General features: G+C 45.5%; 2 protein-coding genes across 4 annotated transcripts in view; one reads left to right on the top strand and one right to left on the bottom strand.

The window, feature by feature from the left end:
- The window catches only part of IDUA (alpha-L-iduronidase), a 105,659-nt gene that overhangs the window by 2,741 nt on the left and 89,759 nt on the right, over window positions 1–13,159 (top strand). For both annotated transcript variants that reach the window (XM_054986429.1, XM_054986430.1), the window contains exon 2: window positions 1,339–1,479. In XM_054986429.1, coding sequence (XP_054842404.1) covers window positions 1,339–1,479 — 141 coding nt within the window. The remainder of the gene's footprint in view (window positions 1–1,338; window positions 1,480–13,159) is intronic.
- On the bottom strand, window positions 4,818–11,446 carry SLC26A1 (solute carrier family 26 member 1). 2 transcript variants are annotated; one of them, XM_054986427.1, is made up of 3 exons: window positions 10,841–11,389; window positions 6,616–8,076; window positions 4,818–4,981 (listed from the first exon to the last, which is right to left on the bottom strand). In XM_054986427.1, the coding sequence occupies exons 1-3, from the start codon at window positions 11,387–11,389 to the stop codon at window positions 4,856–4,858; spliced, it is 2,136 nt and encodes a 711-aa protein (XP_054842402.1). In that variant the 3' UTR covers window positions 4,818–4,855. The 2 variants fall into 2 exon arrangements, with proteins under 2 accessions (XP_054842402.1, XP_054842403.1); XM_054986428.1 differs by lacking the exon at window positions 4,818–4,981 and having other exon boundaries at window positions 5,969–8,076; window positions 10,841–11,446.

Genomic DNA, 13,159 nt, shown 5'->3' with positions numbered 1-13,159 from the left:
AAGTGAGGTATAAAGATCTAAATAAAATAAAACTCTTGACCACCATTATGGAATAACAGTGACTTATATTACCGTGCTGTTGGTAAGTTTAGTGAGTCAGTCTATGCGAACACACAAAAGGCCCTGGTGCTAACACTTTTCCTCTCAGAGATCCACATTCACGTTTAACCTCGGCCGTAAGAGCCACGTGACTCCTGGCTGCCCAGTGCACCGCCCCACCCTCTCCTCAGCATGAGGCAGAGGCGCTCAGACGAGGGCGAGACTGCCACAGTGCCCGGGGGAGAAGGGAGAAAAATCAACACCACCATTCCTGGGGGCAACTTGCTCTTCTCATAGGTGACTACCATGGTGGTGATTCTAGTCTTCTCTATGCTGTGACCCCCTTATACACTGATAACCACACAGGTTTGGGGCTTCGCAGGCAATTAAGGGCAGCCACAATATGCCCCTTGTCTAACTTCTGTTTAGCAGGCAGAGAGCACTTACGCAAATCTACGCTGAGTTCCCTCTTTCTTCCTCCCAGGGGTGGCCAGTTCCTTATATTACTTCTCCTTACCCAGCTACTGCTCAGGGCTATTGGGAAAAGGTAACTTAATGTTTACTTTCCCTATATATGCTATCACCAAATATTAAATTTGGCCCATTTGTCATGACCAGCGTGTTTGAGTTTTGTATGTGTGTGTGCCTTATTTCCCCTCAGCCAACAACTTCAAGCCAGCCAGCGTTAAAACAGGAATAAAAATAACTTTTATTTACAAGATGTATATAACACTGCAGTGAATTAGTCAAACACCTAGATACTCTGTTGTTATGAGCTGAATTTATAACCCCACAGTGGATGGTTACACTGTGTGAGAACTGGTGTCCATAGGCAGCTGTATCTCTGCTGCCTCACAGCAGCTTCAAATCCTTCTTCCCCTCACTAACTGCCTTAAGAGATCTCAACTGTCCCTAGGCCAAGCATTCTGCTTGCTCTTGTTGGCTGTTCCTCGGGAGAGGTAGAGCTGGGACTAGTCCTGTCCATCATATACAGCCATCTTGCTCTCCCCCTGGGAGCCACCTAGGTGCTGGGATGAGAGCTTGGAGGCTGCAGAGGAAGTTGGAGGGTTGCAAGAAAGGACAGCCCCCTTTGCCTTCCATCCCTGGCATATAGCTTGCACCTTAGGGAGGCTCACACTTTACCTGCCCTCCAGTCCCTCTGATGGGGGATGTTTCAAGGTGCATACCACCTGTCGACCACAAGCCTACCAGGCAATGGCCTTGCCTTGCTTGCTAAAGAGCCACGGAGTTTCACTGTTGTAAATGCTGAGAATGACAATTGTTTTCTTCATTTTTCAGTCCTCCTCTGCCACACAGTAGAGCTGACTTGTTTGATCTGAGTAAAGACCAGAGTATTAACCTGGCGTATATTTCTTCTGTGCCTCACAATGGCATTGAACAAGTGCGAATCCACTGGCTGCTGGAGCTTATTCGAGTCAGGTAAGTCAAGGTTTATACTCAGTCATTTGTGGCACGTTTTGTCTGAAGGCACTTGGGCACAGGCTCTGCGAACGAAGTTAATTAAGTCCTACTTTGTTAGTGGCCATAAGCCGTACTCTGAATTCTTTTGAAGAACAGAGGGGACTAAAACACAAGAAGGCAATAAAAAGGGCTCTGGATCGAGATTACTTCCTTGGCAGTGCGATTCCCTTGCAACATTGCCCCAAGCAGCATTATTTTATTTCATTGTGCTTAAACTGGGGCAACTCTGCATAGGATTGCAATGCTAGCCTTAACTCTACACACCTCACTGCCTGCCTACCTTGCTGGGAAAGGGAGTCACACTTCAAGAATTTTGAGCACAGTATTATAGAAGCTTTTCAAGAAAAAAGGCTAAGAAGTTCCCAGAAAATACAGCCTGGCTACCACAGTTGAACTTCTCCTACAAGCGCAGTCACAGGGAAGCATCGTGCAGATGCTAAAGATCCTCAGTTTGTGTTGAGCAACATCGAGCCCAAAAGGCTGGGCTGGTTCCCAGCATGAGCAGCAGGTGCCACCTAGAAGGGGGCCCAGATCCTAGAAAGCCTCCTGAACCAGGGACTCCGTAGGAGACACACGGGGGGGGGGGGTTCTTCAGTAGACAAATCGATGATGAAAGGGATGGGAAGTCTAAAAGCCACGGCTCTCATGGAAGGTGATGCTTATTGTCAAGAAACTGACTTGTCCTGGTCTGTATCTTGGTTCAGTTCAGGTTTTGGGTCTGATAGAGGCTTGTGAAGTCGTCATGACTGCAGTTTCACACCTGGGGTTGAACTATGCAAGTGCAATGAGGTCATAGCTTCAAGGTCTTGCACCTGTACTGCAACCTTCTATGAAAGGGACCTTGGGGGGGGGGGAGTACATGCGCTGTCCTTGATTGGCTAAGTAGGATCACTTAAACAGATAACTTGCATAACTTGTGGGAGGCTGACTTTTTAATGTGCATTGAGCAAAATGAAACCTTTTTTTAAATGGTACATTTTGCCCATTCTAATAAATATTTCAGTGAAAACTCTTAGTTTTACGATTCGCAAGAAACAGACATCAGTTTAATTTAGTAACACCAGTTTGCACTGTGATAAATAGCAACTTGAGGGAGTTGTAGAATAATGGGCTGAAATTGGATGAAAACAATAGTTTGCCTGCCTTGGAATGTAAAAGGAAATAGGGGTAGTGCACAATTCATGTATCAGAGTCTAGCACATTTTTAGCCAATTTGCATAAGCTCTCAAAGTGTGTGGCTATAATGGTGGTGTGGTATCGCTTGCTGCTGTTTTTTTTTTTTTAAAGTAATAAATGATTCCTGCACATAACAAGCTAACAGAGAAAATAGTAAGGTTGGCTTGCAGTTTTATCTCAGAGAGGCTAACTTTCTACATGCATGGATTAAAAAAAAAACTAAACAGGGTGACTTTTCTGTCATGCATTTTTCTGCTTTCTGCATTCTGAAGCATTATATTGTCCAGGAGCTTGGGGGTGGTGGTGGTTTGAATTAGTTCTGTGTTATTGCTAAAAAGTGCTAAGTGGCAGTGGCTGTAGAAGACTGAGTAGCAGTTGTCTGTGTTCAGTTATCAAAGTGTTAACAGAGGCATAGCCAATTGGAACACATCAGACACTGCCGAAATGTCGGTGGCGGTTGAGTAGTTAAGGCACCTTGCAATGTCCCTGAAGCGGAGAATGCCTCCTGCTATGCGGCTCTAGTGTTCACCTTGTCAATCACAGAAGGGAACAAATGTGTGTGCATCATCAGCCCCTTTGATTGGCCGGAAGCATGAAGCCTGGGGATGGGGCAGGTGAGATGTTAATGTCAGAAGCTCAGCTTTCTTCCTCTGGCAGGTTTTTGCTTCTACTTGCCGCATAGTAGATTCCACCTCAAGCCTAGAGCTTGACCTCAGAGACCCCGGATTGGAGAACACACACGCTCCCCCACAGCTTTGCTGTGGTTCTGACCCGGACAGGCACTACTTAAAAGCAGTGACGAGTCTTTTTAGTACTTCTCCAAGCTAGCCCTCGTGCGTGTGCACACACGGTATATAGATTAACAGGGATCCACACATTTTGTCTGCTTTGGGTAACCAGCCATCATTTGTCACGGCCATTGACTCTGCCCGTCTCCATCACAAAGAAAGAAGAGTCTTCTTGACTCAAGCATCAGGCCAAGCTTTTGAGACGCTCAGAAGCAGTTCAGAGAGATTCCTCCCGATTTTCTGGGTTGGCAGAAGAGTGGAGGCTCTGCCAGCTACTATGCCAAGCTTCAGAGGATCTTAGGCTTACCAACGGGCCTGGACCAAAATATCCTGTCCCTTTAATAGAGGTTTACTGCGAAAATGGGCAGCTGACGCTTACCATGACATAAAGGTAAATCACATCACTTGGTAAATAACATTCAAATTAAGTATCTGTTAAAGGGAGAGGACACATCTTTCTCCAGGCCACCTGAGGCCCTCGGAAGAACAGTATGATGTCTGAAAGTGTCCACTTGTTTCTAACTTTGGGCCGAGTCAGGAGCCACAAATGACCTTGCTGGTATAGGAAAGATGCTTGCCACTGAAGAGAGCCTGTGTGGGCCCTTGTGTAGAGCTTATGTGCACAGGCAGCTCGTATATTCACGAACCAAGAGACAGAAGTAGAACTGAGAGGTTAGCTACCTTCTACTCTGTCCTCCATTTTGTGAGGATGTGTTTGCTTGGACCTCATACGAAGAGCATGTTACATTTCAGCACAGAGGCTTTCAACTGCTGAGTGACAGAAACGTTGCTGTCTCCATTATGATGTTATTTAAAAATCCTGTCAGGCTATGGCTATGGAAGCATGAAGCAAGGATCCCATAGGGATCCGTTTCAATTAGCACACCAACTATCTCTTTCAGATGAAGTGCTCGTTTGCTTAACACAGTAACGCAGCTGGGTGGATCCATAGAGATTTGCAAGGCCAAGCGGTCCAACTGTGATTAAGAGCATAGCTGTGACAGGAAAAGGTGTCAAACACATACTTGTGTCAGGGCTTTTTTTCTGGAAAAAGAGGTGGTGGAACTCAGGACCACACAGTGAGGTCACTTTGGGTCAGCTGGAACGAGGGGGAGTTTTTTAAAGTTTAAATAGCCCTCGGTGAAAATGGTCACATGGCCAGTGGCCCCGCCCCCTGATCTCCAGACAGAGGGGAGTTTAGATTGCCCTCTGCGCCACTCAGTGCAGAGGGCAATCTCAACTCCCCTCTGTCTGGAGATCAGGGGGCGGGGCCACGGGCCATGTGACCATTTTCAAGAAGGGCCGGAACTCCGTTCCACTGCGTTCCCGCTGAAAAAAAGCCCTGCTTGTGTGTAGGTGTAGTTGTTCAGCTAACTTAAATTAGTGGTTGTGAGGGGGATGACGGTAAGACAAGATGCTAGTGGGACAAGATGGTGTAGTTTTTTTCCTGGCTGAAGATAATAAAACCGAGGCACCCTTTTCTGTGCGCCAAGGGACTGCTGCGAGAAAAGAGAGCCGCGGTTTCCCTGATACGCCTTCATCAGTGGGACACTTCCTGTGTCAGTGCATTAAAAACACTCATGCTCTTAGGGAGGCAGTCAAGCAGTCAAAAGCTGAGAAGGAAGAAGGCCAAGTTCAAGATAAACACTAGAGAGGACAGGGTAGTAGATGCCTAACTAGTTGCTGGAGGAAGTTGAGCAGGATCAGAGCTAGCAAAGAAAGAGGGCTAGTGGTTAGAATGAGTGGGCTGGGGGTGTGAAAATATCCAGACTAAACAGACAGAGCGTGGTTCACTGCACTGATGCTGTCAGTTAACTACTAGTTAGGGACGGACTTCTACAAAAAGAGGTAGTGGGGTTCAAGCCATGCCATCTGGCCCATCTCTTAATCCTAACTGAGTGGCCTGCAGTTGTGCAGTAGTGAGAGAAAGGCACTTTGCACATGCTCAGAGTCAGTTATCTTCATTATTATTCCACATATTCCAGAGCTCTATCCTAATACTGAAAACAAATTATGTGTGGCCTTAGGAAATAAATTTAAACCCTGCTCACCTCCTCTGCTACTTCCCTAAAATCAAAATGTAATTTATCTTTGGCAGAATGTTATTAGGCTTTTAAAAAAATACTCTCTTCTGTTGTTGTTTTTCTAATCTGGCTCTTGAAAAGTATTATTTCCTTACGAAATAACCTTGTTTAAAACATCTCACAAATTAAAATTGTTTGTGTAGCAGAGGTCTGATTTCTTAGGAGCTCTTTTATAGCACACAGTCCCCGTTTCACTGACAGGCGTGCATAAAATGGTGGTAGATCCACTCAGATCACTTTCATAACCTTCTAATTGAACATTGTTAGGCCAACAAAATCAAGAGCGCAAACAGTGCAATCCTGTGAAGAGTTACCCCAGTCTAAACGCACTGAAATCAATGGCCTTAGACTGGAGTAACTCTTCATAGGATTGCCCTGTTAAAAAGTGGTCTTGTGCGTGCCTGCCGCAGTGGGGGAAGCGTCTGTCGGATTTTTGCCAAGGGCACCGTAAATGATCTTGGGCCAGCTCTCCTTGAAGTTGTGCAAGTTTAACATTTCCATTGTAGCAGCGGACTTTACAAAACTTTGCAGCTCCTCGAGCTAGGATGGCACAGCATCAGCACGCAAACCTGTGATCCATCTGTCGCCTTTTTGTGCTATCCATCCCTTTGAACGAGGATTTTCAGCAATGTCCACTCTGAAAACAAAAACAAGAAACAAAGCTTGGAAGCAAACCTAATCAATCTTACATTCTTATCCTCTTGCTGCTTTTCTCAAAGGAAAAAAAGACCGTGTGCTGTTAAAAAAGGCCAAGTTGCCGTTAAAAGTAACATATGGGCTTTGATGTTTCGATATACCTGTCCTCAATTTTGAGGTTAAAATGTCGTGTTGGTGTAACTGTGTTCCCATACAAGTTGAATAAACTGAACGTGAGATTCGGGCACTTGCCAGGATTAAAGGCAAATCCCAAGACCAGACAAGGTGCCTGCTGCTCCAACCTTTGTGCAATGAATGAAGGACCTCCCAAGGGCCCGTTGTGGGAGAGGCAAATAATGGACCTCGAACTATACTACAGAGGCATCTGTGACAATCTCCTTCCCTCGTACAAACTCAATGGCACTATGGATGCTGTGGAACAGCAGTTCATGCATGTCCTTGTTTTCGTTGCCTAAGTAGCCTCCCCTTTCTAGAGAGTCTATCACGGTGGGGTTGCAGCAAGCCAGAAGAACAGTGATTTGGAGTTCCTGGTGGTCTTTGTGTGTGTCTTTTAACGTGCTCACTCCAGCTGTGTCCACAAATGAAATGGCCGAGCAGTCTATGACGATGGCTTGGAAGTCGCTATGTTTCGGGAGCAGACATGGAGTCATCTCTTCCTGGCCCGATCCCCTCTCAAGACGTTGTTGTCCTTTCCTCTCGGCCTTTTTCCTCTTGGCAATTTCCACAGCTGGATCCAGGCCCGTTCTTTTGTGGAGGCACTTCAGGAAAAAGTCCTTGTTTGCATAATAAAGCGGTGCTTCGAAGCGGAAGATTTTGACCTTTGGGACAGGCAGAAGGTTTTTGTATTCCTCATTGTCTTCGTAGAAGACAGTGTTCCCAATTTGGCCTAGTAAGGCAGCATGAGGATGCTGAGTGCGGCCAACAATGCATAGCATTGAGAAAACAACCCCAACCAGAAGTCCCATTTCAGTGCTGACGAGAGCAGAGGCGAGCATGGTTGCGCACCACACCAGTGCGTCGATTTTGTCTAGGCGATAGCGCTGGGGGATGTCTTTGAACTTCCGAAGGGCTCCTCTGAGGCTGACAATGATAGTGCAGGCCAAGACGCACTTCTGCAAGTTGAAAAAAAGGGGGGCAAAAAACAGCAGCACCAGGAGCACGACTACGGCACTCACGACACTGGACACCTGGGTCTGGCACCCTGTCGATGATTTGACCAGACTTTTTGCCAGAGCGGCGCTGGTGGCAAAGCAGTGGAAAAAAGCTGGGATGATGTTGCAGAATCCGATGGCAAACATTTCCTGATTGGCTCGGACAGCGTAAGCGTACTTCTTGGCGAACATTTCTGAGAGCGAAACGGTGAACGCGAAGCCGACGATGGCAAGAGGGAGAGCATCGACCGCAACCCTCTGCATGAGGCTGAAGTCGGGCACCTGGGGAGGGATAAATCCGGTGGGAATGGCGCCTGACACACTGGAGCCATAAACTTCGTTCAGCCTCCCATAATGAGAAACCACAGTGGCCGCCACAATCACCACCAGCTCCGTAGGAAGCGGGACCTTGAGCCGGTGTTTGTATCTGTCCCCCATTTCTTTGGCTGTGACCAGCATAGCAATGCAGACGGCACTTGTGACAACATCGCAAACGTTCGCCTGGGCAATGTTGCGAAAAATATTAACCCAGGTGGTTATTAAAATCCCGTACCCCTGGGCACGGGGGATCTTGATCCCAACGAGATACTTCACTTGAGCTGTCAAAATGGTCAGCGAAGCACCTGTTGCAAACCCATCCAGGACAGGCTCAGAGAGATACATAGAAACAAAGCCTAAGCGGAAAAAGCCCATCAGAACCTGCAAGGAAAGAACAAGAACGAGAGTAGAACGTGCCATAAAAACAGGAGGTTGTCTTTGATTGTGCAGGAATTTCTTTTTTAAAAACAAAAGTTATTTCCTTTAATGAGAGCAAGTGTGGAATAGTGATTAGAGCATTGGATGACAATTCAAAAGACCAACGTTCAGATCCCCACCCTGTTGTGAAGCAAACTGGGTAATCCTAGGCCAGATTCCCTTGTCTCTAACTAACCCACCTCACAAGGTTGTTGAGAGGATAATATGAAAGCAGGGAGAACCTGCCCTGAATTCATGACATGAAAGGTGGGGTAGCTATGTGGTAATGTGTCTGATCCTATTTGTACAGAACATGTTAAAAAGCTGTTCTAAAAGGGAGCAGAAATGACACGCTTAAGGATTTTCTAACCATTTTTAGCACAATAGAGGTACACAGAAGGGTGAGCCTAACAGTTCTTAAAAAAAAAAAGGCTGCTCAGTTCTCTTACCCTCACTAGTTCTCTACAATTCAAGTAACTAAACCTAAATACACCTAACTCTGTTTCCTTACATTTAGGCCCTTCTTACTGTGATTCCTGTTCACCCGCTTGCCCCCTCTCTGAGAGTCTCTCTGCACGAGATGCCTCGGTGCATATTTGTCAAGTGTAGGGAAATGCAGTTTTGGCCAGGAAGCATAGTTTTAAAAGACAGAGGGGACAGAAATCGCTCCTCAGAGGTTTTGTTAATTTCATTTTCACCTCCCTGAAGGCTCTCTCAATTTCACCTCTCCAGTCTAAAACTGTGGGATCACAACCAGCAAGGAATGGAAATGGGCTGGAGCTGCCTTCCAGAGCTGGGCTTAGACCTGGAGAGGTTCTAATGGACTGAAGTTTCCCTTCTGGTTTTTCACAGCCCCTTCACACAGCTCCAGTGTATAGCAAAGCCTTTGCCCAGCCACTGGCTCTGTCTTTTTAAACTACCCTTTTCAGCTACCATTGCATCTTCCAACACATGTTCTTCACATGTGTCATGTAGAGAAACTGAGTCAGCCAGGTGTTGGATGTCAGACTGGAATAGGGGCCCAGCACTGATGAGTAGGAGCACCTGCAACCCAGGGACCTTTTCCAAGTTCTCTTCCTCCCAGCAGGATCCTCTGACCCCAGAAAAGTTAACCAGGTGGATAAATATGTTGCTGTTTCTATGATTCTTTAATTTTTGATACATCAGTAATGGGCATGCAGGCCCGGTGGCTGTTCAGAGGGTGGGAGAAATTGCCCTGTCTCTTCCATCGGTGCAGTGCTACTGGAAGAAGAGGGAGGATGGCCAGTTTTGTCCCCTGGTCCACTGAGCCTTAGGACCTTCAAAGGAATTAGTCTGTCCAGGTCCCTCAACCCCAGGAATAAGTTCTCCCTCTTTTGGATGGGACTGCTGGGGCGGAAGGAAGTGCAGGAAACATCCGCAGCAGACAGATCCAAACTTCATGCTTTGCGCATGTTTAAAAGCTCAGGTTCAGTCCTGGCATCCCCAGGAAAAAGGGCTAGGAAAAATCTCTTCCTGAGACCCTGGAGAGCTGAGCTGCTGTCCCATCAGACATAGACAATATAGGGCAGGATGGACCTGCAATTTCATGTTCTACTGTAGATACCCATCTTTCCTGTAATTACCCATATGCTTCCCTGTAGCTATGCAGCAGCTGCAGGAAATGTCATTTTTAAAGCCTCTGAGAGCCCAATTTATCTCCAGATCACGGGGTAGGCGGAAAGAGGGGCTCCTGCCCCTCCCCCTCCCCCATGCTGTTTTCCTGAGCTGAAACAGCCTGGTAAGTAACGCCCCCCCAGGGTCATTTTGGCTTGGGAAAATCAGGGGAGAGGCAGGTGCCCCTCTTCCCCCCCCCCCACACTGTGGTCCCCAAGCTGAATCGGGCCCCTATGGATTTTAAAAACAACACTCCCCATAGCTGCCATGTGGCTACAGGGAACGCAAATTAGGTCCAGGGAATCTTATTAAAAATATGTAATTTGACTCTAAATATATCCCCTTTGGTAATGTGGTATCAGGCATACAGATGTTAGGCATTGAGAACAGGGGAGGAAGAGATCCTGATGTGCTAGGAAAGCCATATATGAGTAGACCTCTTGTCTCTCTCCATTTTCTCTCTTCTGTATTGTTTTATGAATGATACTAGAACGTCTTTCTTGCTTGGGATTCCCTTAACAATTCAATATAAAGAGAGAGTATTATGACAAAAAAGTAACAGCCAACAGAAAGTTGTGAAGACTAACAAAGAAAACCAGCGAAAAACTACTTATTGTGTATAATGTATCCTAATACAGCTTTCACAGCAGAAATACTATACCTGTTGTTACCAATTTTCTTGAGATTTGAATGTATTATATTGGGCTAGTGCAATAAGTAAGGTTGGCTCCAACTGTTGAAAAGAAAAAAAATGTTTACTTTGCACTAGCACTTTAATATTTGGATTTACTCATGAGTCAGTTTGAGTGGCCATTAAGTGAAGGAGTCAGCCAGAGGCTACTTTACAACTTTGTTTCAAGACTGTGACTGTCGTATTATAGGTAATTATTTTGGATGAAATAATAAGTATGAAAGCACAACAATAAAAGTATTTCTGTTGTGAAAGCTGTGTTAGGATATATTATACACAATAAGTAGTTTTTCACTGGTTTTCTTCGTTAGTCTTCACGACTTTCTGTGGGTTTCCCGTAAAGCAAAAAAGAAGTTTCCTGCACAAAATGAGTATTCTCATAGGGTAGATAAGAAACATTACTTGATAAACCCCAGCCAGGAAGGTCAGTGCTGTAGCCACTCCGATGGCATAGCAGTCTTTCCCGCATTCAGTGCTCACAGAGCCGAGGGTAAAGTTGAAAACTGTAACATTCAATTGGTGTCCAGCATTGACGGCTTCCCGAGGATCGTCATTGAGGTCAAACCCAGCCAAGAGCAGTTCTCTGTCCACGACCTGTCCAACCATTAAGCTTAATAAGCTGAAAATCCCAACTGAAACATGTCGGGAGGTGCCCATGAGGAAGTAGATGATGTTGGCAAAGAAGGAAGTGTAGAGGCTATAAATAGGCTTCAGACCCGCTAGCAGAGAGTAGGCTATTGCTTGGGGTACCAAAATGATCCCAATGACGAGGCCAGACATGACATCCCCCCAAATGTATTCTTTGCACTTGTATTTGGGAAGCCATCGTAACACAGGGAAAAAGTCCATGACCGTCTTTTTCATTTTCCTCATGGAGCAGGAGCAGTTTTTTCTAAGTTGGCTTTTGATCATATCCATTTTTCTAATCTGGACTGGAGACCTTCTTTCCATAAGGAACTGGAAAGGAGACCCATTCTCCGTTCCGATGGCCTCCATTTCCTTTTCCATCTCAGTCAGTTCCTATGGCATAAAAGAGATTATTATTTGAATTGGCTTGATCCTGGTTCATGGCCGTTTTCACACTGCTTACCTTCCCTCGTGACGACCCAGAACATCGCGCAAAAAAACGCAGAAGATCGTGTTTTCTCACGCGAAATTTGCGCAACATCACGCAAATCTCACGCGAGAAAAAGCGATCTTCCGCGTTTTTTGCATGGTGTTCTGGGTCGTCACGAGGGAAGGTAAGCAGTGTGAAAACGGCCCGTGTTTCTTGTACTCAACAGATTAGCATAAATTTCATTTGAAAATGTACTGCTATTACTTATTGATTCACACCCCATTCATACATCCGAAAGATTGGGCTGCTTAATATTTTTTTTTTAAATTTAAATTAAAAATGGTGAGAGAGAACTCCAACGAAATGGCCTTTCGTAACTATTCTAGGACATCAGGAGAGACAAATTCATGAATTCTATACTTTTCTGTTCAACATTTTGTTTTTACAATAATATAAATTTTGTAAACTATATTTTCTGATTGCCCAGTATACACAGTAGCAGTTTATGAGTGCTCTGAAGCCTAATTTACAATGTACTCCAAAGCAGAGTGACAGCTTCTAAGCCAACCAACTTGAATGAACTCAGGAGATAGGACTGTATTGTAAAAAGGATCAATCTCACAGGGGGTTGAAAGTATGTCCGTGCTAGAAAGTTTATCTTTCTAGCACAGCAAATTAACAGTGCAGTATCATTCCCATCAGGAAATACATACCAACCGGTACACTCGGTGCTTTTTGTTTTCTAAAAAAAGGTGTGTGTGTTTGCTGGTACTCATATAAGTTTGCATCAATGCTCCGCTTTCCACCAATTCCTCCTTCAGGACTTGGGAGAGCCCCCACCCCGCCCCCAAAGATGCCAGTACTCAGTACCCGTGAGTACCACCACAAAAAAGCTCCAAGTACACCAATAGAATATTTCCTGCCTTTATATTCTGATTCTCCCCAGGGAACTCTGGACAGGACACAGAGGGGCTTTCCTACAGCGAAATCAGTGAGATGACCTAGTGGGTAGCAAGAGAAGTTCATGCATGAGCAGGGATTTAAGCTCAGGCTCCCTTGTCAAATACTGTACTGCTGTTGTTGTTTTTTTACTGCAGTGCTCTGCTCTCACTCCCCGCCTCCAGTCCCCGATGCCTTTCTGTTGCTTTCTATCTGCAAAAGCTGGATTTTGACAGTTCCATCCTAAGCACAGTTACAACCCTTGAAGTCCATTGACATCAGTGAACCTCAAGATGGTGTAATTGTGCTTAGACCAGCGCTGCAGGTAAGCCAGCGATTGCCCTATGTTTGACTTCTGCCATTCTTAGCATGTATGGTTTGCCTATTTGGAAGTGGCTTTAATGTGGTCATTTCCAAACTGCGTGCCCATGAGAGAAGTGCTCGTGCGCTCTGATAAATGCACTCATAATTATGGAATCCTCCTGGCTCAGAAGATACAGCAATCCCGTGTTCTTAGATCATTCAAGGAGGTTCTGATCAGAGGCTTGTAACGAGCTTTTGCCCGTGTCTGAAACTAAGCTTCTACTAGCCAAAAGAATGATGTATCTTTTCTCTTGGAAAGCTTTCAGCAGTTAGTTCTCAGACCTGTCAAACAGATAAGTTCTTTGAATCACCTGTTTATCAGTACATTTATTTATATAGGGTTCAGTATTGCTTTGCAACTC

Source organism: Eublepharis macularius, chromosome 8, assembly GCF_028583425.1.
Source record: "Eublepharis macularius isolate TG4126 chromosome 8, MPM_Emac_v1.0, whole genome shotgun sequence".
NCBI lineage: Eukaryota > Metazoa > Chordata > Lepidosauria > Squamata > Eublepharidae > Eublepharis > Eublepharis macularius.
Note: the sequence above shows the minus strand (reverse complement) of the source record. Positions and strands in the feature narration are given on the sequence as shown.